The sequence below is a fragment of the Cenococcum geophilum genome, assembly GCF_001692895.1.
Source record: "Cenococcum geophilum 1.58 unplaced genomic scaffold K441scaffold_46, whole genome shotgun sequence".
In the NCBI taxonomy this organism is placed as follows: Eukaryota; Fungi; Ascomycota; class Dothideomycetes; order Gloniales; family Gloniaceae; genus Cenococcum; species Cenococcum geophilum.
Window position 1 is genome coordinate 840,101 of NW_027137604.1, and position 22,799 is coordinate 862,899.

The 22,799-nt window shown below is 43.5% G+C and overlaps 8 protein-coding genes across 8 annotated transcripts; 5 read left to right on the forward strand and 3 right to left on the reverse strand.

Annotated features, from left to right (window-relative positions):
• Window positions 1-10,853: 10,853 nt before the first annotated feature.
• On the forward strand, window positions 10,854-11,863 carry K441DRAFT_665923 (uncharacterized protein). The gene has a single exon (XM_067649573.1). It carries the CDS (start codon window positions 10,874-10,876, stop codon window positions 11,468-11,470), a length of 597 nt encoding a protein of 198 aa, XP_067500120.1. The 5' UTR covers window positions 10,854-10,873; the 3' UTR covers window positions 11,471-11,863.
• Window positions 11,864-12,155: 292 nt separating this feature from the next.
• Window positions 12,156-13,478, forward strand: K441DRAFT_665924 (Mov34-domain-containing protein). The gene is made up of 2 exons (XM_067649574.1): window positions 12,156-12,230; window positions 12,283-13,478. The coding sequence occupies exons 1-2, from the start codon at window positions 12,206-12,208 to the stop codon at window positions 13,281-13,283; spliced, it is 1,026 nt and encodes a 341-aa protein (XP_067500121.1). The 5' UTR covers window positions 12,156-12,205; the 3' UTR covers window positions 13,284-13,478.
• A 32-nt stretch (window positions 13,479-13,510) lies between these two features.
• Window positions 13,511-14,425, reverse strand: K441DRAFT_699011 (autophagy protein 16). Its single transcript, XM_067653115.1, has 2 exons — window positions 14,247-14,425; window positions 13,511-14,137 (listed from the first exon to the last, which is right to left on the reverse strand). The coding sequence occupies exons 1-2, from the start codon at window positions 14,329-14,331 to the stop codon at window positions 13,593-13,595; spliced, it is 630 nt and encodes a 209-aa protein (XP_067500122.1). The 5' UTR covers window positions 14,332-14,425; the 3' UTR covers window positions 13,511-13,592.
• A 213-nt stretch (window positions 14,426-14,638) lies between these two features.
• Window positions 14,639-15,412, forward strand: K441DRAFT_484985 (uncharacterized protein; the record flags this gene model as incomplete). Its single annotated transcript, XM_067641921.1, has 1 exon — window positions 14,639-15,412. A coding segment is annotated over one exon (774 nt), but the record flags the coding sequence as incomplete, so codon positions are not given.
• Window positions 15,413-15,603: 191 nt separating this feature from the next.
• K441DRAFT_237841 (50S ribosomal protein-like protein L4) lies at window positions 15,604-16,819 on the reverse strand. The gene is made up of 2 exons (XM_067640691.1): window positions 16,671-16,819; window positions 15,604-16,619 (listed from the first exon to the last, which is right to left on the reverse strand). Exons 1-2 carry the CDS (start codon window positions 16,752-16,754, stop codon window positions 15,783-15,785), a joined length of 921 nt encoding a protein of 306 aa, XP_067500124.1. The 5' UTR covers window positions 16,755-16,819; the 3' UTR covers window positions 15,604-15,782.
• A 90-nt stretch (window positions 16,820-16,909) lies between these two features.
• Window positions 16,910-18,265, forward strand: K441DRAFT_578469 (PEBP-like protein; the record flags this gene model as incomplete). The annotated part of the gene is made up of 2 exons (XM_067644292.1): window positions 16,910-17,450; window positions 17,514-18,265. The coding sequence occupies 2 exons, from the start codon at window positions 16,910-16,912 to the stop codon at window positions 18,263-18,265; spliced, it is 1,293 nt and encodes a 430-aa protein (XP_067500125.1).
• K441DRAFT_237852 (uncharacterized protein) lies at window positions 17,899-20,303 on the forward strand. Its single transcript, XM_067640692.1, has 3 exons — window positions 17,899-18,672; window positions 18,733-19,089; window positions 19,136-20,303. The coding sequence occupies exons 1-3, from the start codon at window positions 18,363-18,365 to the stop codon at window positions 20,257-20,259; spliced, it is 1,791 nt and encodes a 596-aa protein (XP_067500126.1). The 5' UTR covers window positions 17,899-18,362; the 3' UTR covers window positions 20,260-20,303.
• An 859-nt stretch (window positions 20,304-21,162) lies between these two features.
• Window positions 21,163-22,612, reverse strand: K441DRAFT_237879 (uncharacterized protein). The gene has a single exon (XM_067640693.1). The coding sequence runs from the start codon at window positions 22,516-22,518 to the stop codon at window positions 21,304-21,306; it is 1,215 nt and encodes a 404-aa protein (XP_067500127.1). The 5' UTR covers window positions 22,519-22,612; the 3' UTR covers window positions 21,163-21,303.
• Between the last annotated feature and the right edge of the window lie 187 nt (window positions 22,613-22,799).

Genomic DNA, 22,799 nt, shown 5'->3' on the forward strand with positions numbered 1-22,799 from the left:
TAATCTATTATAGAGCAGATAGAGCGCACGTATATTATATATAAAAAGGATTTTATAGGAGTACGGTTATGTATTTAAAGACCCTTAGTCCCTACCTAGATAGTTCCTTCCTTATAGTAATTCTTAGAATATAATTAGAGTTAATCTGTTAGGCAACTACTTCACTAGTTATTATTACGTTATTAACTTTAGTTTGTATTTCCTATACACCTAGCCTATTAATAAGCCCATTATAGTTCCTGCTATAAGGTTCCGTTACAAAAAAGGTCTCCATTATTTTTATATTTAGACTTTTATAGCTAAGGTAGGCGTTTTATACCCTAAAAGGGTCCTTATAAATAAAGGATAGGTAGTTAATTATTTCTTCCTTAGAGAGAAAGGGTTTTACTAAGTCCTAGGCGTATTGCGGATATAAGTACGTCTATATATCTCTACCGGTACGGCTAAAGACATAGGCTATTTTAGCTTAAGTAGTAGGGAAGTAATCCGTATTAACTTTAAGCTTATCCTATAATTAAAGCTTCTAATTATTAAATATAGGGTTGGCCCCGTTTATAAGCAATAGGGGGTCTATAGCCTTTATGGACCGCAATAATGCTAATACGGTACGTTGGGCTAAGGCCTTAAGGACTATAGCAAGTCTATTTAATGGGTTAACGCTAGATATAGGGGTGTCTCCAGTTTTAAACAGTTCTCGTAGCCGTTTAATTTCGGCATTAGCTATAGCAAGCTCCGCTTAAGGGGTTGAAACGTTAATTATTTCTTTATCCGAGGCGTTTACAGGTCCTATAGCTACTTTGCCTACTACTGTATTTTATAGCATAGTAGTAGGTGTTAGGAATGAGGCAATTTGCCGTCACGTACGGCAAACTGCCGTTACGTGATGGCAAGTTGCCATTACGTGTCGCCGCGGCACTAGCGTGGCGAGGAGCCTTAAGCTCCTCGCCCTTCCTTATTCCAATCAATAAGCTTTATCAACCAACATCACTGTAACCTACTCAAGTAGTCGTTATTGGTAAGTCACCCTATATAACTAATACTGATTAGTGGTTAAATATATAGTCAACTATAAAGTAGCTAGGTTTTTGAATAGAAGAGACAGTCTTATATAGGGGTGCTATATGCGCTTATATGGAATGGATCCCGGCGATACTATACTACCTTAGACTTGCGGAAAACTAGTAATAGAAGTGTTACTAAGTACTAGGAGATACCAAGTTGCGTCTATTACGCAGAATAACCGCGTTTACGAAGATTTGGTTAAGTACTTTAGGTTAGAAGTATTACTAAACCTAAGGTCCTAAGTTAACGTCTAAAACGCGTTAAACAATATCTTAAATTTCCTACCTCTTAACAGCAAACCTACGAGATCCTATAAAACCGAAAATCCTACCTACCTTTAACGTACGACACCCCGTTAATTCTATACCTACTATAGCGTTAACCTACCTAAAGAAGTATAAGGAAGATATTAACCCAAAGATATAAAACAAAGCTATAATTAACCTTGTAAACGCTAATAAACAAGACTTAAATGGATTTTTATTATACCGTATAGTATATTATAAGGACAGTAAATATAATAATACCGCGCTATGGGAATGTATAAAGGAGGACTTTGTTAGATAAATAAAGAAAATATAGGCCCCTATAAATAAGGATATTATACGGGACTTCCGTAACTTCCTTTAGGAGAATAGAGTATTTATCCCTAAGGACGGGGGTACTATTAGAGATAATATTTAGGAGCAGGTTCTTAACGTAAAAGAAGAGCATAAATAAACTATATAAGAGATTAAGCACTAACTACGCACTATAAGGAAGCTTAACTTACAATAGAATCTAAGTAATACACTATAAAAGACGCGTTTTAATTCTATTGCTCCAGGTACAAGTTCTTCCGTTCTATATCTATTACCTCTACCTCTATCTTTAGTTCCCTAGAATCCACTAATTTAACCTATAACTTTAACTACTGCCTCTTAATACAAGTAAGTATAAGATCCCCTTACTTTGCGATCTACTAACCTTTAGACTCCACCGACTAGACCTACGTCCCTACTGCAGCCTATAATGCAACTCCTACCTCCTCTATTTTAATCTTAAATTGGAGGTAGTTTAAAATTGCTTATAGAGCTTACGAAGCTCTATTTGGATTAGGAGAAGAAGTTTAGCGGGGAATTATATAATGTTCTTAATTCGAAACTATATATCTTCTATAACTATTGCTAGAAGGTAGGAATAGAGTCTAATTAATACTATAACGCCTATTCCGTTATGCTTAAGGGCCGAGCTAGTACCTTCTATTATAATTATTTAGCAGGAAAAGGATATAATTTTAACCGCATAATATATAAGTTAAGATGCCACTTTAAAACAGAAGAGAATAAGTAGCAGTATATGTTAGAATGGAGAGAGACTACCTTTTTAAGGATTATTGCTATAAACCTAGGTGTCCCTCGGCTTGATTATCTTTAAAAGCTCTTTAATTAACTTTAGACGATTTAATGTAGTTTATCCAAATTATATTAAGAGGACTTCAGCCTACGTAATTAAGTCATTAGTATATATTAAGGTATTAAAGAATATAACCTTACTTTCTTTAATCCTGTAAATACTTATAAAAGAGTGTGTGCTTAATTAAGATCTTCTGTTGGCACCGCTCTACACTCTTAAAAAGTATAGCAATTTAACGCCTAACTTTAACCTACTTTAATTAACCTGCCTAACTAATATAATTATAATTAGATTGATTGAATATATAGTGGCTAGGGTAGGTAATATAGTAGAGGGTATAATTAACGACTATAAGGTAAAGGTGGAGGTCCTCGTAGAGGTTTATTTCGAAGTAATTACTAGAAGAAGTGCTACGTTTATAAGAAACCGAATTACTAGTTAACTAGGCATTCTCTTAATAAATAAAAGGAGGTATATAATAAGTTCCGCTAGAGTGTAAGAAATGTTAGAAATTATAAGGTTACTATGGCCTACTTCTAAAGCTTCCTGGTTTAATATAAAGGCGTAAAAGATCTTAAGGGTAAGGTTAATAAGGCCAAATAGCTTCTTATAGATATAGAAATTAAGGAGTACTTACCTAACCAATACTTCACTAAGTATAGTAAGGTAGATAGTATATAAACTATTACTATTCTTAATAACTAATCTATACTCCATTTTACCACAAAGTTAGATATCTTTAATAAGCTAAGAGAGAGTTCCGCGTTCTCCTTTAATGACAGATACTTAGCGAACGTCTTCTATAGTATTATGCTAGATACTAGAGCTATAGGAGTATCTATAGTAGGAGAACCTTAAGTTTAAGCCCTTTAGTAGCTTAATAGCTCTATTTAGATTAACTATTTAACGGCAGGCTAACACACGATTTATTTTAGCAAGGGTACTACGATCTTTATTGGCACAATTAGGGTCCAAACCCCCTTAGGGTATATTACCTTTCACGTCGTTCCTATAAATACCCCGTTTCTATTTTACATTAAAGATATAGATAAATTAGGCGTTAAGCTTAATAACCTTAAGAATGTACTTATTTAGGGAGATAATTAGGTGCCTGTTATACGCAAGTAGGGTTACCCCTAGTTACTCCTTTATTAACTAGAAAAGAGTGTTGCTTAGAGCTATTTAACTAAGTCAGAGTTATATCAACTATACCGTCGTTTTAGCTACCTATCTGTTTACTAATTGCTTAAGGTTCTTTAGCGGGCAGGCCATAAAGTTGAGGTTAAAGCAATTAAGCATCTTATAAAGTACTACTATTAATGCTAAATAAACCAGAAGTTCTTTAGCCAATTTAAGTTTACCTTTAAAGATAACTATAACTTTAACTTCTATATTATTATTAACGTTATATATCTTAGCGGCAAGCCAGTACTCTAAGTTATTAACTTCTTAACCTCCTTCTAAGCCGCACGATTTTTAAAGGATATATTAGCTAGGAATATATAGGATACCCTTTAATTATACTAGATTAATGTCTACCTAGGACCCCCTAATTAAATTATCTATAACGTAGGAAAGAACTTCTTATCTATAGAGTTTTAATAACAGATAAAGGCAATAGTAATTAAGGTTAAGGAAGTCCCTATTAAGGCATATAATAGTGTTAGAAAAGTAGAACGATATTATGCGCCATTACGCCACGTATATAAGATTATCTCTTTAGAACTAGAGGACGCTAGCGAAAAACTTACCTTATAAATAGCTGTTAAAGCTATTAATAATTCCGCTAGCCTAGATAGACTTGTACCTACGTTACTAGTCTTTAGCGCCTACCCTTAAATAACTAACAATTCTCTACTATCTCCCTCTATTGTGTAATAAGCTAAGGCTATTTACAAGGCAATAAAGGAGGTATAATATCTCTACGCTATACGCCAGGTCAACAATGTACTAGGAATAAGAAATGGCCCAAATACCTTAACTATGCTCGATCTGCCACTTTAGTCTAAGGTATACATATAGCGTAAAAAGGGAGGATGGTTAGGCCTATATTAACTTATTACAATTAATAGTTAAACTTATATTATTTAGATGCCTTATAGACCCATTTAATTCCGTTTAACTATTATTAAGCCTTACTATAAAGATAATAGTTCTAAGCCTTTATAGGATACTATAGAAGATGCCCTAAAGGAGAGCCACGATTAATGTGCTCTAGAAGGCGACTATGATCCTAATATAATTGTAGTAGATACGCCGCAACTATAATGCGGTAGAGGTCGCCTAAAGGGATTATAAAATCGCTAATATCTTATTAATTTTAAAGAGCAATTTATTGCCGCCATTAAGAATAAAGTTGAGCTATTAATGGCCTTTATAATAGCTAAGGAGAAGGCTAACTTTAAACTCGCAAAACAGCTTTAAAAGGAAGGTCGTATTATAACTCTAAGAGCTCCTTTCTAAGCATCTAATAAGCAGGAGATCGATAGTCTTATTATAAGAGGGGTCTTTAAATTCGAGAAGTATAACCCTACTAAGTTTAATAAAGTTTGCATCTTTAAGTTAAGAATAGTTAATGAGATTAAAGGTAAAGCTACTAACGCCCTATTTAAGAAATTAAGGCTTGTTATCTAAGGCTACAATAATAATAGTAAGGAGGTAATTCTTATATAATCTCCCATAATTTAACGAGCCAGTTAGCGAGTTATTATTATACTAGCTCCCTCCCTAATAAAGAATAGAATAGCAGTCTATCTGCGAGATATTACTTAGGCCTACACCCAATTAAAGACGCACCTTTAGCGCTTAATATTAGTATACCTTCTAGAGCAAATTCGCTACTAATACTCCAAAGATATAATTATGGTTGTGCTTAAGCCATTATATAAAATTGCAGAGGTAGGAACTTACTAGTGGGCTACCTATAGTAAGCACCATAAAGAGAAGCTTTTAATGACTACTTTTACATTTAATTTATGCTTCCTTATTATAACTACGGGAACTCTATTTAGAATCGTCGGCATATAAACTAACGATATAATTATCTTAGGAGATGACTAATTTTTAGCTCTTGAAGAAGATGAGCTAGTAAAGGCAAATCTTATAGTAAAGCTAAAGGAAAAGCTTAATTTAATAACACCATTACTCTTTAATAGATATGTCCTCTCCCTAAATAAGGATTCTATTACTTTGTGCCAAAAGGGTTAAGGTAAGAAGATTAATATTATTAACATTAATTCTCTAAAATAAGGATATGTAGAGCAACGCGCTTATAGAGCTTATATTGCTTCTATTTGTTAACCTAAGGCTTTATTTAATTTCTCTATTACCGCTTAACACTAGGAATTAACTAAGGATAATATCCTTACCCTAAATAAGCGTCTTTTTTAGTAAATAAACCATCTTAACTAGGGACTACTCTACGTGCCTATTAATCTTCCCACCGCTAAGCTCTTTATATTTATTAATAGATTATTTGTAAATAATAAAGATTTTAGCTCCTAGTTAGGATATAAGATTATTATTATAAACGAATCTACTAGAGAGAATAACTTTATAATTTACGGTAATCTTATCTATTAAAGCTTAACCAAGAGTAAGCGCGTTACTTAAAGCGTTCTAGCGTTAGAAATATATAAAATAGTTAGCGGAGTTAATATAGCAATTGCAATTAGAACTACCCTAAAGATAATTATAGATTAACTTAAACTTCCCATTATTCCTATAATCGTATATACTAACTTATACTCCCTCTATAAGTGATTAGTTAAGCTTAGTACTATAAAGAAGAAACGCCTTATAATCGATATTATAGCACTTCGTTAATCCTACAAACGGTAAAAACTCTTTAAAATTTAATAGATTAACGGTTAAGATAACCTAGTAAATATAATAACAAAGGCAACCTTAAACAAGGCTCTAGAAACGTTTATTAATATAAATACTTTACGCGTATAAGTTAAAGGTTAGGTTAAAAGGGAGTAAGAGTATAACGCTTTATAGACCCTAATTTTAACTAGCCAATTAGGATTTTCTATACCCGGTATGGAAAATCGCTATTAGCTCGCTTATAGCTAGCGCCTTGGCGGCCCTAACGGCCCTAATACGATATTTACCTATAACTCCTTAGCAAGAAAGCACCACGTGCTAAGAGGTAAATTTTGGAACAGCGAGACTTATATTATAATAGTAATAGTAAGTAAGGAGGATCTATATTTGTTATAATAGTTAAGTAGTATTTATATATAGAGGGCAACTATAAAAGAAGAGTTGCCAGTGTCGGGAATAAGGCAATTTGCTATCACGTACGGCAAACTGCCGTCACGTAATGGCAAGTTACTATTACGTGTTGCCGCGGCACTAGCGTGGCGAGGAGCCTTAAGCTCCTCGCCCTTCCTTATTCCAATCAATAAGCTTTATTAACCAACATCACTATAACCTACTCGAGTAGTCGTTATTGGTAAGTCACCCTATGTGACCAATAGTAGGGGTATTGGGTAATTTCGGGTAATTTCTTTAGGGGTTTTAGTCTATGCGTGTCTTATAGGTCCTTTTCTTAGGGTTCTATCCTTTTCTTTTTAGTTCTATTCTTATAGTTCTAGTAATATCCTTAGGGTCCTATTCTGCGTCCTTGTCCTATTTATAGTCCTATAGATATTTTTTAAGTTCCTTTTTAGGAAGAAAGGGTGGTTTAAGCTTTAGATAATATTAGTAACTTAGTTAATTAAAATATAAGTATAGTAAGGGGGTTGCGTAAGCCTATATAATTAGATTATCTATAAACGAGAATCTAAAGCTAAAGAAAGGAAAGGAGAAGAAGAGCAGCGCCGGTTAAAGTAGGGTTCTTTTATATGGTCCTCTAGTTATGTAACCACAAAGTTTTGCTAAGTTCTGCCACCAAGTTCTGCCGTTTTCTGCCAGTGCCGTAATAATAGCCCTTCGTATTTATTAAGCTACTATATACTAATAATATAAGTATACCGTTAACGGTATAGGCAAGTAGTATATTAACTCGTGGCTTACTATAGTTATACAGTATATATAAAACTAGTGTAACTCCTACTAGCAACTAAAACACCTTCTATATACCCGTTTTTAAATTAGCTCTAGATTTATCTATAAACACTAACTAATTAATAGTAAACTACGAGATTATAGCCTAAAATAAGGTATAATCCTTCTAGCTTCGCTTGTGGGCAACTTGGCGAGCCTAATATATAATTAGTAACTTTCTTACGCGTAGCTATTAAGGCTTCCTTACTAGCTTCCTACTCTAGCTAATAACCCTTAGTTCTATACTAAGCGTCTACTTACTTATAATAATTTTAAACCGGTTATAGATAAACTATATTATCTTATTAAGGTATAAGTTTGGAGCCTTATCTAGTCAGCAGAGTAATGTAACAGTTATTTTAATACTTAGTATACGCCTTAACTTATATTTACAACTAAGCCTTATTTTTCCGTATAGCCTTATCTTCCTCTAAATACGTTAAATTGCCTTTGGGGAGTAATTGGCTTAATGGGCGCATATACGCTTACTAGCGCTAGCTATAAGAAGAATTTCAATAAAGGTGTGCTACTAGTCGCCTATATTTGGAGCCATATTAAGAAAGGTAGTAGGGTAAAACACCACGATCTGGAACAGATATTACGATTTTTAGTAAGGGAGAGAAGTTCAGAATAGCTTCAAATTTGAGCTTCCAGGTTGAAGTGGGCCGTGGCTTAAGCCCTGGCTATGTACTACACCCCTTCCTGCTAGCTCTACATACTAATTTAGCTGCAGACGTAGCGAAATTAGGTGTGTGTCGCGCGTACACCTTGGGGGGGGACACCGGAGGTCGGATACCCTGTATCCGCACCGCCTGCAAAGCTAATTTAGGACGGCAATTGTTTTCTTAGTCTAAGGCACTTTAGCAAGCTTTATATAAAACCTAAACACTATTTATATAAGAAGACTTTATTAACTTTAACAAAATTAATCTACCCTTGTATAATACCTATTAAGATAAAAATTACACTAAATTATAGAGAAAAGCCTACTCTACAAGTTATAGATCTGTAGCTCTTTATACACGCGCGATATTAAGAGGAATTCGTCGCCGTAGAGCTACCAAGCCGCGTAGTAAACATGTTGTAGCGACTTAGTCAATTAAGGCACTAGCATAGTAAGGGACGAGCAAGCCAGGCTTGCGGAGGATAAATTATCCTATCCGGTCGGGCGGATAATAATCCTATCCGAGGATAGCCCGGATATCGGATAATATCCAAATAATATACTACCTATAGCCCCACTAATATAACTCTATATTTTATAAATAGAGGCCTATTTTATAGCTCTATTCTAGGGCTATAAAATAAGCCTTTATTTATATAATTTAAGGCCGTTTTGGTAGAGTTATAGGGGGTACTTATTTCTAGGAATGGAGGGGCCGGATAAATTAGCGGAGAGCCTTAAGCCATTGCAAAGCACCCCCTATAACCCTACTAATAACGCTCTATATTTTATAAATAATAGCTTATTTTATAGCCCTAAAATAAAGCTATAAAATAGGGCTCTATTTATAAAATATAGAGTTATATTAGTAGGGCTATAGGGGGTATATTGTTTTAATAGAGGGCAATACGCGCTGCTACGGCTTGGCGATTTTACCGATCTTTTATAGTAGATAGTAGAGGCTCTATATAAAGCTCTACACGAAGCTCTATAAAAGCTCTTTATAAAGCTCTACTTAAAGCCCTATTTAGATTTCTAGGGCTTTACTAATATATAGCACTAATATACTATAACGCTCTATATAACGCTCTACCCGATACTCTATATTAAAAACTCTATATATAGAGGCTCTATACGACGCTCTATATTAAAGACTCTATATATAAAAGCTCTACGTACGTAGCTTTATATAAAGCCTAATAATAGCTATATTTGTAGTTGTAAAGGCTTAGTTAAAAGAATAGAATCTATTAATAGCCAGTAAACGAGAATTCCAAGACAAGGACTAGAAGAAGGTTAAGGAAAGGACACGTCTATATATATGGCGCTAAGGGTCGGCCGAGCCCTTAACTAGGGTCTGTAACAGTGCCGTAATAGTAGTGTTATATAATAGAAATAAAAGATTTAGTTTTATAGTTAAAATTTTATAAATACTAAGCCTTATCTGGATATTATATCTAGGCTATCCTTAGATAGGATTATTATCCGCCTAACTAAATAGGATAGTTTATTCTTTATAAGTATATCTTTAATAGACTTATAAAGGATAGGCTAGATAGGCCTCTTAGATAATAGACCTATTAGCTAATAGTATTTGGAGACTATCTGGATAGTCTTTAGATAGCCTTGGCTATATTTCTTAGCATATAAATATTTAAAGCTTAGAGAGGTATCTATAGTAAAATAAATATTTATCTTTATAAAAATAATATTTGATAGCTAAGTAGTTATATATATTTTTAATTAAATATTATTATATTATATAGAGGCTCTGTATATAAAAGCTTTATATAAGGCTTTATACGAGGATCTACACAAATCTCTATGTACAGAGGCTCTGCGCGACGGCTCTGCGTACGACGGTTCTGCGTACGACGGCTCTACTACGGAAGCTCTATATAAAAGCTTCGTGCAGAGCTTCGTGTAGAGCTTCATGCAGAGTCTCCATACGCAGAGCCCCGTGCAGAGCCTCCGTACGCAGAGCTTCGTGCAGAGCCTCCATACGCAGAGCTTCGTGCAGAGCCTCCATACGCAGAGCTTCGTGCAGAGCCTCCATACGCAGAGCCTCGTGCAGAGCCTCTATACGCAGAGCTTCGTGCAGAGCTTCGTGCAGAGCTTTTGCTGAGCTTTGGTAGAGCTCCGTGCGCGGCTTCCCTAAAGCCTTATTCCGCAGAGCTTTTGTAAGCTTTATATCTATATAATATTACTTATCCTTAGGATATTTAGATAAAAGTGGTACCATTTTAAAGCGCTTTATAAGCACAATAAATCTATACTAATAGAAAATTTATTTATTTAATATTGGGAGGTGCATTACAAGTATAAGCATATTAAGGGGATTTTGCCAAGACTATCCGGAGACTATCCGGATAGTCTCCGGATACTATCAGCTGATAGGCCTATTATCCGAGAGGCCTATCCGGCCTATCCTCCGCAACTCTGGAGCAAGCCTATACAATTGGTAGTCTATTAATGCGGATGTCAAGCTAAGAAGTAGAAAGAGGTAGAGGAAAGGCGCCATATTCCTCCATTTTGAATCGGTGGAATTACTATTACAGATGGGAGCTGACCCTCACAGCTGTCACCTGGGAGCATCGTACGTCTTTATCCGCAAACTGTATCCTTTATTTCTTACTCCTCTTACCCTAATATAGCCCACTTAATGATTTGTCCTATATTCTCTGGAGATATTTGCATGTTATGGACATCACTGGTAAATACAGAGTAGTTTTGATGGCTAGCCCTATGGCATTTCAAGCAGTTCAGCGACGCTATGATCTCTCTTTGGGAAAGATATTAGAAGCAGCTGCAGGAAGTAGACTTCTCTCGGAAGTTCTAACAAACCTTGTTAAGCAAAGAGGTTCAGAGATGAAGATTACAGGTAAGATTATGATGGAAATATGCCATGACAAGAGATCTCGTGAGGCGATAGCACAACTTCTAAAGGAAAATGGTGGAGGAATCAAGATAACAGAGGCGGCGATGCATAATTCCATACTGACATCCGATATAGAAATGGTGATGGTGCTTCTGGATCAAATGACCGCAGAATTTAAGATTACGGAGGAAATGCTAGAGCAGGCGGCAAATCGCAGCTACGGTAAAGAGATGATGATGCTACTCCTTGGGCGAAGCGACATAGCGGTTAAGATTATTAAGAGAGCGGTTGTATCAGTTGCTCGATTATGTGACAAGGAGCTAATGGCGCTGGTTCTTGATCAAAAGGGTGCCGAAGAGAGCATCACGAACGAGGCATTGGAGGCGGCAGCAACGAGTCGCGAATACGGCAAGAGATAATAATGCTACTCCTCGAGCGAAGCGACACAACGGTTAAGGTTACAGAAAAACTCATCGAAAGAATTTCTTTTGTTTTTGATGATGTGATGATGCTACTTCTCGATCGATACGGCACGGCAGTTGAGATTACAGAAAAGATGGGCAAAGCAATTGTTTGCAACTGTGGCTGGGAGGTATTCATGCGTCTTCTTAAGTCGGAGGGTGCTGGAGTTGAAATCACAGAGATAGCAGTAGCGATGTGAAATCACAGAGGCGGTATTGGAAGACGATCAAGACGGAGGAGAGCATGAGGATGGTCTGGAAGGAGAGGATGATCAGGAGGGAGATAGTAGAAGAATTTGATAGGATGGTAGAGTTGGAGTTGAGAGGCGTTATGGACATGCATAGACCTTTGGGCGAACTGGACCACTGGAAGGATATGTGGAGGCGTTCCCTGGCGCAAAGGGCACGAAATCTTGGCATCATTGGCATAAAGGCGTTATTTTTCGCCGCCGATTCTAAAAGGGCAGGCAGATTCTAGTAGTTGTCACTCCAACCATCTAGAATCCAAAGTGTAGCAATTTACAATTGCTCCTGGACTGAATAATGTATAATGTACATAACCTGTATGCTTTACTACTCTTCACCGCCTCCGAGCTGGTGCCTGAAAATCCACCCCGCGCTTGGCACATAATTGACCACCAAGCTCGACCTCATCTTCCAGCACCACCAACACCTCCACACAGCTCGCCCGCCATGGAGAAGGCTATGAAGAGCTGGGGTAAGCTGCCCTCACTCCACCTCCAGCACCCCAACCTAACAAACGCCCACAGAGCTCGAAAACTCTATCAAACTCGTCGACCCCCACCGCGACGCCCTCTACAACTACTCACCATCCGACCAAAAATCTATCAACGACGCCCGGCCCTGGAAAAAAGACCCGCACTACTTCACCTCGGTGCGAATCTCGGCCGTCGCGCTGCTGAAGATGGTCATGCACGCGCGGTCCGGCGGCTCGCTCGAAGTCATGGGCCTGATGCAAGGCAGCATCGCAGGCTCGACCTTCGTCGTGACTGACGCATTCCGGCTCCCCGTTGAAGGCACCGAGACGCGCGTCAACGCGCAGGACGAAGCCAACGAGTACATGGTGCAGTACCTGCAGCGGGCGCGCGAGGCCGGCCAGCTCGAGAACGCCGTCGGCTGGTACCACAGCCACCCGGGCTACGGCTGCTGGCTGTCCGGCATCGACGTTAGCACTGAGATGGCCCAGCAGACGTACTCGGACCCGTTCCTGGCGGTCGTTATTGACCCCGACAGGACGGTGTCGGCGGGGAAGGTCGAGATTGGCGCTTTTAGGACGTTTCCGGAGGGCTATGCCAAAGATAAGGCGAAGAGTGGAGGTGACGGGGATGGCTTTCAGACGATTCCGTTGGGGAAGATCGAAGATTTTGGCGCGCATGCGTCGCAGTATTACTCGCTTGAGGTTTCGCATTTCAAGTCTACGCTGGATGCGAAGCTGCTTGAGGCGCTGTGGAATAAGTACTGGGTTGGGACGCTGTCGGCTAGTCCGCTGTTTTCGAATCGAGAGTATGGCACTAAGCAAATAAGGGATCTGGCACATAAGATCACACAGGAGGAGCGTAGCATCAAGTCCAATCGAACTAGTCCTTATGTGGGTGGTTCGAATAAGGAGCAATTGGAGAAGATGGTTGGTGCTAGCAGGAAGATCCAGAGGGAGGAGGAGACTGGCTTAATGGCAGCAGTCGTGAAGGACAAGGTGTTCAATCTGAACAATGAGGATGCGGACAAAAGCACGGAAGAAATGAAAGCATGAGTGGGCAACACAGAATATGCGCATACGGATAGGCTTCATGATCTTCTGACGGTATGAATGCATGGCAGGGCGTTTTGGGGCTGAGGCATGGCACTCTCCATTAGACCCTTAAGGAACCATAGATGGTATATTTACTCATAACGATAGAACCGAGAAAGGAGGATGTACTCCAGCAACTCTAGTCTATTATGCTACATGATTCGTATGATATGCACCGCTAGTATCTAGTCTGAAAATATTCGCTCAGAAAAACCTCCCAGCCCCAAAAAATCCTATCAAAACGCCATTACTTTTCTCTCGTCCCCAGCATCACGACCACCGACTCCGCTCATTCATCTCCTTCGCCTCCCTCTCCATCTTCTCCATCCACCGCCGCGTCAACTCCTCATTCTCAGCCTTCAGCTTCTCGACCCGCTGCTCCGCCATATTCAGCTGCAGATTCAACGCCACCATCTCATCCTGCACCTCCTCCACCAGCCTCCCCTTCCCCCGAATCTCCTCATCCCGATCCTTCACTTTCCGCTCCAGCAGCTCCTTCGCGCGCTCCAGACCGCCGATCCGCCGCGCATTCAGCGCCGTCTGCGCGCGCAGCGCCGTCACCTCGGTTGTCAGCGCTGCCGCGCGCGTCTCCAGCGCCACCCGCTCGCGCTGCGTGGCCGTCAGGTCGGCGCGCAGCCGGGCGAGCGTGTCGGGGGTCCCGCCGGCCTCGGGGGACACGGGAGGTGGGGACGACTTGCCGCGGGGTGTGCTGGGGCGGACGGCGGACTTGGAGAGGGCGGTTGGGGCGACGGGGGGAGAGGGGAGGGCCTGCGAGGCTGTTGTTAGCGTTGCGGTGCGGTCGGCTAGCTTGGTATCTGTGAGAGGTCAGACGGGGTGGTTTGGGGGGGTTGGTAGGTCCCAGTGGGGGTGGGGGAGGGTCTGGAGTAGAGGTTACGTCCTGCTTGGGGTGCTGGTTTGTCTTACAGGCTTCGATGTAGACGCTGTTGGCTTTCTCGCGCGAGTCTCGGGCGTCCAGCGCGGACTGGTACTCGGAGATCCAGGAGGTCATGGTGGAAATGCGGAGGAGGTGATTATTACAGAGGCGGAATTGTGGGCGCTAGAAGACATTGTACAGTTTAGGATACATCAAGGCTGCAACATGGTGGTGAGAGGTTGAGGGGATACCACAGCGGGGCGGAAGTAACGATGGAGGAGCGGAGGTTGGTCCGTGCGCCGTAAAGCTTCCATTAGCTTTCGACTTCAAGAATTTTTCAGTATAACTACTACCAATTGGCCTACGCTCTCTTACCTGTCGTTTTATTGCCATTGCTTCTCTACCCTCTGACGCCTATTATGTAAAATCTCGAACTCCTATCATGCCTCCAAACCACCTTGGAGGGACGGCGCATACTCTCTACCGTGTCTTTATCCAGCCCTCCCTATCCGCCTCGAGGCCTCCCCTCCGCGCACCTCTCCGTCCCACCTCAGCGCCAATCCAGCCCTCATTCATCCCGCTATTATACCGCCGCTACAAAGCCTACATGAAAGATAACATCCGCCAATCTCTCACCGACGTCTTCGTAGTCGACGAAGCGATCCGCAGCCGCTACATCAACTTCGTGAACACCGACGGCTTCCACCCGGCCGTCCCCCTCCGCGACGTCCTGCACACCTTTGACCGGAAAGTATACCACCTCGTCCAGGTCGCGCCCAGCTCCACAGATAATGGCCCGCCGAGCCCAGATGACCCGGCTTCTCTGCCGACTTGCAAGCTGCAGTCGAAGCAGGAGCTGAGGGAGCGGCAGAAGGTCAAGCTCGCGCTGAAGAATAAAGCGAAGACGAAAGGCGGAGCCGGTGTGGGAGGCCCGTCGAAGCAGTTGGAGATCAATTGGGCTATTGACGCGAATGATTTGAGGCATCGATTGGCGCGGATGAAGGAGTTTCTGGGGCAGGGCAGGAAGGTCGAGGTTATTCTTGCTCCCAAGAAAACGGGGCGGAGAGCTGCAGTTGAGGAGGCGCAGGCGATGGTGAGGAAGGTGAAAGATGCCGCGGGGGAGTGTAAGGGAGCGGTGGAGGCGAAGGATCCGGAGGGGAAGATTGGGGGCGTGCTTACGATGGTTTTTGAGGGCAAGCTCATTGAGAAGGAGGAAGGGAAAGAGTAGACGAAGGCTATATCATAGGACTGGTGAGGAATATGCCAGCTATAGGTTACTGGACTGGAGCTTAGAGTGTTAGCCAAAGGATTCGAATATTCCACCACCAAGTATCCTTGTTCCCGACTAGCTGGATAACTATACCGCTTGGAACGTCTAATCATTAGAAACGTTTCAAGACCCGGATATGAGATAGTCAATTAAGCTATGAGGAAGTTAGATTTGAGGATGAAAGTGGCCTTTTGGTTGATCAGAAGATGTCAACTAGTATTTACAAACATATAGGTATACACTGTAATTGTACACCAGATACGCCCTCCCTAATGTTCTTAATGACATCTGCATGTTGCACATTAGATCTTCCCTCCTATGATATCCCATTTATCCTTCTTGTCTTCGTCAAATCACTTTGATGCTCCTCCAAAATTCTCTCCAAAGCTCCCCTTTCCACAACTATCCTGCCCAACTCCAGCAGATCCTTCACATCAACATCCTCCCAATTTAACACCCTCCCATCTTCACCCATGCCATCCATTGCTTTGAACAAGCACTCCCTCTCCTCCGGCTCCCCCTCCGTAACAAGCAAACTCCGCCCATGCGCATTCCCCCACCCATGCGCCGCAAAAATCTCCTTCGCATACCGCGGACTCGGATCCTCAATCTCCAGCGACTCATCCACAATGATCAGCTCGCCCTTCCGATACCGGTAACTCAGCGCAGTCCGCCACGCTTGGTCGTACATCTTCCGCGGCAGCCTGGTGCTAAAGTCGCGCGGTTTGGGCCCGAACGCGACGCCACCGCCCCGCAGCATGGGCGACTTCTTGTCGCCGAGACGCGCGCGGCCGGTCCCTTTTTGCGGCCGGATTTTGCGCGTGCTGCCGTGCACTTCGCGGCGCCATTTCGTCGACGCCGTCCCCTGCCGCGTCATGTCGCCTTCGTAGATGACGGCGCGGTGGAGGATGTCGCGCCGGGTTGGGAGGTAGAGGTGGCTTGAGGGGTAGGATTGGAAGCGGAGAGGCTCGAGGGCTGGGAAGGAGTAGATTGTTGCGAGAACTGATTGTGGGCCGATGGGGGAGGGTGAGGAAGCCAAAGGTGCGGCCACGGAGGTGGTGAGGTTGGAGGATGAGTATGCCTGGGCGAGATCGGGAGTTGGGGGGGCGGTCTCGGTGGTTATCGAACGGGTGATTTGAGAAGGGAGGACTTTCTAGATAGAGTGTTAGTTTGGGTACAAGAGCTTGAGGAAAATGTGGCGTACAGTAGCTGCATCATGTGTAATAGTCGTCCTACTTAATTGGGATATTATGCCTCGTAATGAGCTCGATAACCCTTTTGAGGCCATTGCGAACGTCGTAATCGAAGGAATAGAGGTGCTAATGATGGAGGTACTGGTGAGGGTGTTGCGGAGGTTGATGCGGCTCGAAAAAAAGTTCGCTAAGGATTTCATCTGATGTTCGACACCACCTCTTCGACACCACCCTAACGCCATACAAGACAATGGCCGCCGGCAGGAGGGCAGTCCTGCCTTTACATACCTGTTTACGATGTATTCGACAAAACACCAACAGCAATGCCTGTCTTACAGGAGCTCCGAGCCGCCTCTTCTCCTCAAGCACACCCTCTTCCGAACAGGCCCAAGTCAAACAAAGTCCCAAATTCCCTGAACTCGATCCTTCCCTTGTGTCCAACCGCAGAGATGAAAGGCGCTTGATTCGAACTACTGGAGTTCTGCCAATTGGATCTCGGAGACGTCGTGCCGCCCTTCAAACCTCTTCTGGGATACCCTTCGAACAGCTACCCTATCAATGCTTCCAGGAAGCTCGGAAAGTCCTCCAGGTAGATCGGGAGGAGAAAATCAAGCAAATAGATGCCATGCGCTCTAGGATAGCAAACGTACAAGCCCAGAATGCGGCGGTCAGTGGCGGTGAAAAGGCTAAGGAAGCAAGGCTCCGCAGCATGCGTAATTATATGGAGGAGCTGAAGATCCTGGCGGATATCAATGACCCGATGGTCAAAAAGAGACACGAGGATGGAGAGGGTATGAAATTGTCTCAATACGTAATCGACAACTTGAGCGGTTGCTAATGAATCTTGAACACAGGAGACATGAATAAGCCCATCTACCGCTACCTTGCGGACAAACAATGGCGCCGGTACAAACGACTTGTCTTAATGCAGCGGATAACCCAAATGAATGTAATGCCCGACATTCTACCAAAAATTGATCCGATTGCGGAGGTCAATCTCGCATTCGGCCGCCGCAATGTCCAGCCTGGAGATTTTGTGGACTCGCGAGTCAGCGAAATACTTCCGAGGCTCAAAGTACAAGTCTTCGACAAAGGTGAGAGGCTTGTGACGGTGGTGGTGGTGGATGCGGACGTTCCTGTTCTTGAGAAGAATGACTTTACATACCGTTGTCACTTCATCGCTTCCAACATCCCAATTTCGCCTACGTCAACCTCGATTCCCTTGAATCAGCTCGACAGGAAAGTACAAGGTTCGCAGGGAGCAACTCAGAAATATATTGCTCTGCCATGGCTACCTCCTTATGCCAATAAAGGCAGCCCTTATCATCGTCTAGCCGTATTTGTATTGCAACAGGCGGAGGGAAAGACCATTGACACCGCGAAATTGGCGGAGAAGACGAAGAGAGACGGGTTCATTCTGCGTGGCTTTATCGACAAGCATCAATTGAAACCCGTGGGCGTCACCATGTTTAGGACCCAATGGGATGAAGGAATGGCCGGCGTTATGAGTCGGGCGGGACTCGGAGACCAAGCGAACATTGAATTCAAGAGAAAACGTGTCGAGCCATTGCCGTATAAGAAGAAGGATCCCAAGAGATACCGGTAGAGGAATATGGAGCCTGTATCATGTTGTATTATATATCCAATGACTGTATGCAGGGGAACGTGAGTAGAGAATTTTACTATCTGCAAGCTCATTTTAAATGTATGATATATTGAAGGAATGTTCATATGCTCTAAAGGAGACTACTGAGCTTTCGCCGAGTCGGTTGGATATATCTGCGATGTGGTGTTTTTCTCAATTTTCCGATAACGAACTTCAGACATCACAAGAAATTTCCCATCTTCCTCACTTTCCAACTATACACGTAGCACTTCCAACACTTCCAAATTCAATGGCTCCTACAACCATCTCAAAGACAGACAAGACATCCTTCAAAGCTCCTTCACCCTTGCAGATTGCGCTTGCACTTGCTGTGGGTCGATCAAAGCCAGATGGTGTCTCGCTGAAAGGCAAGTTACACCATTCTCTCAGTCCAAAATGGGCCAGGCGATGATGTTAATATATTCCAGAGTTCATTTTCCGACTTCGAACCCATTTAAGGACTGGCAGGCAGCGTGATACCAAGGAGTCTGAGCATCGAAATCTTAACAGTGCCGCGTTCTGGCGAGATCAGTACGAGCAAGCTGAGGCATCTCGTATTGAGCTTCTAGCACAGATTGCTCGTGTCGAACGGGAGAGAGATCTTCTGCATGGTCAACTAAGTACAGAAGGCTCCTCGAAGCGTAAAAGAGACTCTGGACGGGATTCAATGGCTTCCAAGCCAACCAAGCGAGCAAAGATGAACAAAGATTCTGCTGCAGAGAGCGCTCTAGTAACTCATGACTCGTTTTCGGAGGATTTTAATACGCTCGACAATGTAGGAAAATGTAAGGCGTTCCAGCTCTAAATATAACATCACTAACAAAACGTAAGATGGAACCACACTTGTCCAAAGCTTGTACATCATTCATATGCTGTTCAAGCAGTCTAAACCTGATCCAGATGCACTTTGCTATGGCCTCGTGCAAACTTCACGTGCTATTAGCTCAGTCATATCAACGTACTGCAAGCGACGATACCGATACTCCTCGACTATGGCCATTGGTGTGAAGCAGACACATCCTTTGTCGATCAACTCTCAGGCTAAAGAGAGCACTGAATCAGCACCAGTCATACAAGCTTCCGCCCGCGCATTCGCCTCACTTCTTCTTGGTTTATCCAGGCTCTCAAAAGAGGGAGATCAATGTCACCGATCCGGTTTGGTCATCTATGAATGTATCAGCATGTTTCGTGCTATTCTCAATAGCATCACTGAATCGGCTCTCGACAGTGCGAGGCAAAGCACGGCCCTGTCTAAGGAATTGAGATCTGAAGTCGCAAGCAAAGGTCGCGGCAAAGTATCGAAGCCCGGGAAGGGTGAGAACATGGCTCGAAGCATCTCTCAACTCCTAAACGCCATTCTCTCCTATCTTGACTGCAGAGATTCTCTGCATAGGACATTGTTTGAAGGTTNCATGTTCGTCCTCCTCGAACGAGTAGGTAAACGCCTCTTCGTTTGCACATTCGATCGCGAACGCAGCGCTACTATTGAGGGTGACATTAGCCCACCAGAGTACCTCGGGTCCTCAACGGCAGGGCCAAGAAAGGAGCTAGAAACTAAAGCTGTACATCTTGAACTTCCAACTCTTATTAGCATGCTTGAGCGAGCAATGGCTCTGGCCCCACAACACCTCTCAGCTCAGCCTGCGCCCAAGAACAAGACTATCAAACCCGCCGCAAGTTCTGGAAAGCCTTCGTCAAGCAGCAAGAGCTCATCCTCGAGGGGAAAGATCACGCTGACTCATCACGCAAAGGAACGGCTTCAGCAGACTCTTGTCAACTGCATGTTCGGAGCAGAGAGCCAGGATGACTTCGCGGACTGCATCAAAATGCCTGTTCGGGTAAGACCGTTGCCTCCCCCACCGAAGGTTGAAGAGCAGGATATGGCTGAATGGTTCAAACAAGAGGTATGGAGATTGATTGGCTGGGATATTCTGGGAAGAGAGGGGGACTGGTGAGCATCGTGATTGATCTTCTCGTATCTTTTATCGTGAAGGCTTGATGAACTTGCTCTCTTGCTCTACGTCATAGCCTATCTAGAATCACTTACCCCAGCTTACTAGCATCTGCAATTTCATCCATTACCGCGTAAACACTGTGGGCGAAACCTGGTGCGCTGCGACAAAAGTGAATGATCAAGCTTGATCCAAATGTACTAGCATACTCGTGACCTTGTGGCATGCAATACTTTCTTGAAATTATCGCCACTCTAGGTTTCAATATATTGCAATAGAAAATAAAACTACTATCCTCATAGCAATACCCAAACGAGCCCAATTATCAACAATACCAATAACCTTCCACTCATTACACCGAAACCACGCTGCCGAAATTCTACCCAAGCCCAAGCGGCTAAAAACCCCCGGCAAATTTTGACTATTGGAAATTTCACCACTGCTGCCACAAAACCTATGGAGACAAGTGGATTTGTATTAAGTGCGGGTACTACTCCTATTTCATGGAACCAGTTACCCCAGGAGGGTCAAAGCGTTGCGAAGTTGCTGTATTGAATGATGAAACCCAGAAGATTAAGAGACACGATAGCGGATTACTAAAGGGGTCTGGGTGTTTGGTTTGCTTGATATGTTGGCTAGTGGATTTCAAATGGGTATTAGGGTTATTTTGTCTCTCTTACTAGAAAGGAGGTTATCAAGATAGTCTTGAGAACAGGTTTATACTGTTTGAGTTACTGTGGTTATGCTCTACTATTTTGCTGCTAATACATTCTAGCTTTGACCGGGAGTGAAGACAACTTTTCGACTCTACCAACTCCAAACCTCCCATAGTCACTATAGGTCTCAACGCCAATAACTCCTCAATAGTCGCTAATTCAAATGCATGGATAAAGCAATCAAAACCTCCCATAACCACCCCAATCCAGCTCGAGGCCTTTCTTTACCGCTAATAAGACTCCAAAACTCTTAAATGGTTCTTAATGACCCAATCCGTTGGTGCCACCGCACGCACAGCCATACCCAAATGCCTCGTCTTCTCACGGATGATTATACTCGCGCTAAACTTGTCAGCAACCAAACTTCAGACCCACACTCATAACTCACCCAAACAGGCCACCCCCCATCATCAACATGCTTCCCCCCAAACGGCCCCCTCGTCGTCTCAATCCACCCGGGCAGCGCAACTTTATCTACCGGCGCATTCTCCCACTCCATACGAATACTGCCCGGCTGAAACGAACCGGCATCGCCTGCCACCGTCTCCTCCCGCCCTTTCAGCTTCCTCCCGCAGCGCAGAACCCGCGGGAAGCTCGAATACGGCGCGGCCTTCGCGCTGCCCAGATCCTGCCAGACATCGATCGTCATCGCGCCCATGCCGAACGCCAGCGTCTTAAAGCTGACCTCGAACTCGAGTCGACACAGCAGACACACATTGGCCAGAGAGGTGTAGCGCGTGAAGCCGCCGGCGGCCAGCCGGTCCATGAGCGAGCCGTCGCCCTTGGCGTAGTCCGGCGCCAGGCCGTGGTGCGGGCAGATGTCGAAGTGCAGCTTGGGGAGGTAGTTCGGGCCGGGGTGGTGGAAGCGGTGGCTGGTGAAGAGCAGGAACTTGGTGCCGGCGACGCGCGGGAACAGCTTGTACTCCATGCCGACGCCTTGGCCGCCGTGGCCGTGCCAGTAGAATGTCGACGCCGCGTCGAGCGAGGTCCCGCGGGGGGTTTTGATCGGGTGCCGTTTTAGTACTGAGTGCATGAATTCGTGCGCTAGGGTGTACATCGAGGTGCAGAAAGGGAAGCCATAGTAGGTGTCGTTCCATTCGTGCTCATACCATGAGTGGGCGTCTGCTATTTTGCCCTTTTCGTGGACGCCCGCGCGGGTTGGGAGGCCGAGGGAGTCTTTTGGGTGGAATTTGATGCAGCGGTGGCAGAGCCAGTGAGATGAGTCTGGGAGATCCCTGCGGAGGAGTCGGAGGAAGTTTATTTTCTCTAGTCTTTTGGATTGGTCTTGTGTGTCCAATTCTTTCCAGGACCGCGTTCCGATGATAGCGTGGAGACGATGGCATGACAGAGTAAAGCAAGCTTGAGAGCTCAGAGGTAGAAAATCGTTGATTTGCTGTATCAATTCTATTGGTAGCGACATGAGGGGAGTATTGGCTAGGATTGCATCAAAACTGAGTTTTGGACCTGGTTGTTTTGCGGTGTGACTGAAACGCCTGCTAACTATAGATCTCATTTTGCGAGTCGAAGTCCAGTCTGTTCCTTTCATCGTCAGAGCCCTCAAGTTGAGGCCGATGTGTTCCTAAACGGTGAATGAGTTCGCAGAAATGCGATTTTTTCTCATAGATCACAGATCCAGAGAATTTTCAGGGTTGCAAACCCCCACCTGTATGTATTATGGCAAACTGTGGAAATTTGGTGTTAGCGATGGCTTTGGGATATAATAGGATTGCCGAGACTAGTTGCAGCCACCCCCTAAGTGACTGTCCAGAAAGAGTAGGCTAAGAGCATTTTGCCCAATCAAACGGAAAAGACAGGCGAATATGTTTC

What these genes read in the sequence shown, in the direction of transcription:
- K441DRAFT_665923 (XM_067649573.1), top strand. Translation starts at nt 10,874, where the DNA reads ATGGACATCACTGGTAAATACAGAGTAGTTTTGATGGCTAGCCCTATG.
- K441DRAFT_665924 (XM_067649574.1), top strand. Translation starts at nt 12,206, where the DNA reads ATGGAGAAGGCTATGAAGAGCTGGG. An exon ending in GAAGGCTATGAAGAGCTGGG is followed by an intron (nt 12,231 to 12,282) that starts GTAAGCTGCCCT and finishes AAACGCCCACAG; the next exon opens with AGCTCGAAAACTCTATCAAA.
- K441DRAFT_699011 (XM_067653115.1), bottom strand. Translation starts at nt 14,331, where the DNA reads ATGACCTCCTGGATCTCCGAGTACCAGTCCGCGCTGGACGCCCGAGAC. An exon ending in CAGCGTCTACATCGAAGCCT is followed by an intron (nt 14,138 to 14,246) that starts GTAAGACAAACC and finishes GACCTCTCACAG; the next exon opens with ATACCAAGCTAGCCGACCGC.
- K441DRAFT_237841 (XM_067640691.1), bottom strand. Translation starts at nt 16,754, where the DNA reads ATGGCCTCAAAAGGGTTATCGAGCTCATTACGAGGCATAATATCCCAA. An exon ending in TTACACATGATGCAGCTACT is followed by an intron (nt 16,620 to 16,670) that starts GTACGCCACATT and finishes CACTCTATCTAG; the next exon opens with AAAGTCCTCCCTTCTCAAAT.
- K441DRAFT_237879 (XM_067640693.1), bottom strand. Translation starts at nt 22,518, where the DNA reads ATGAAAGGAACAGACTGGACTTCGACTCGCAAAATGAGATCTATAGTT.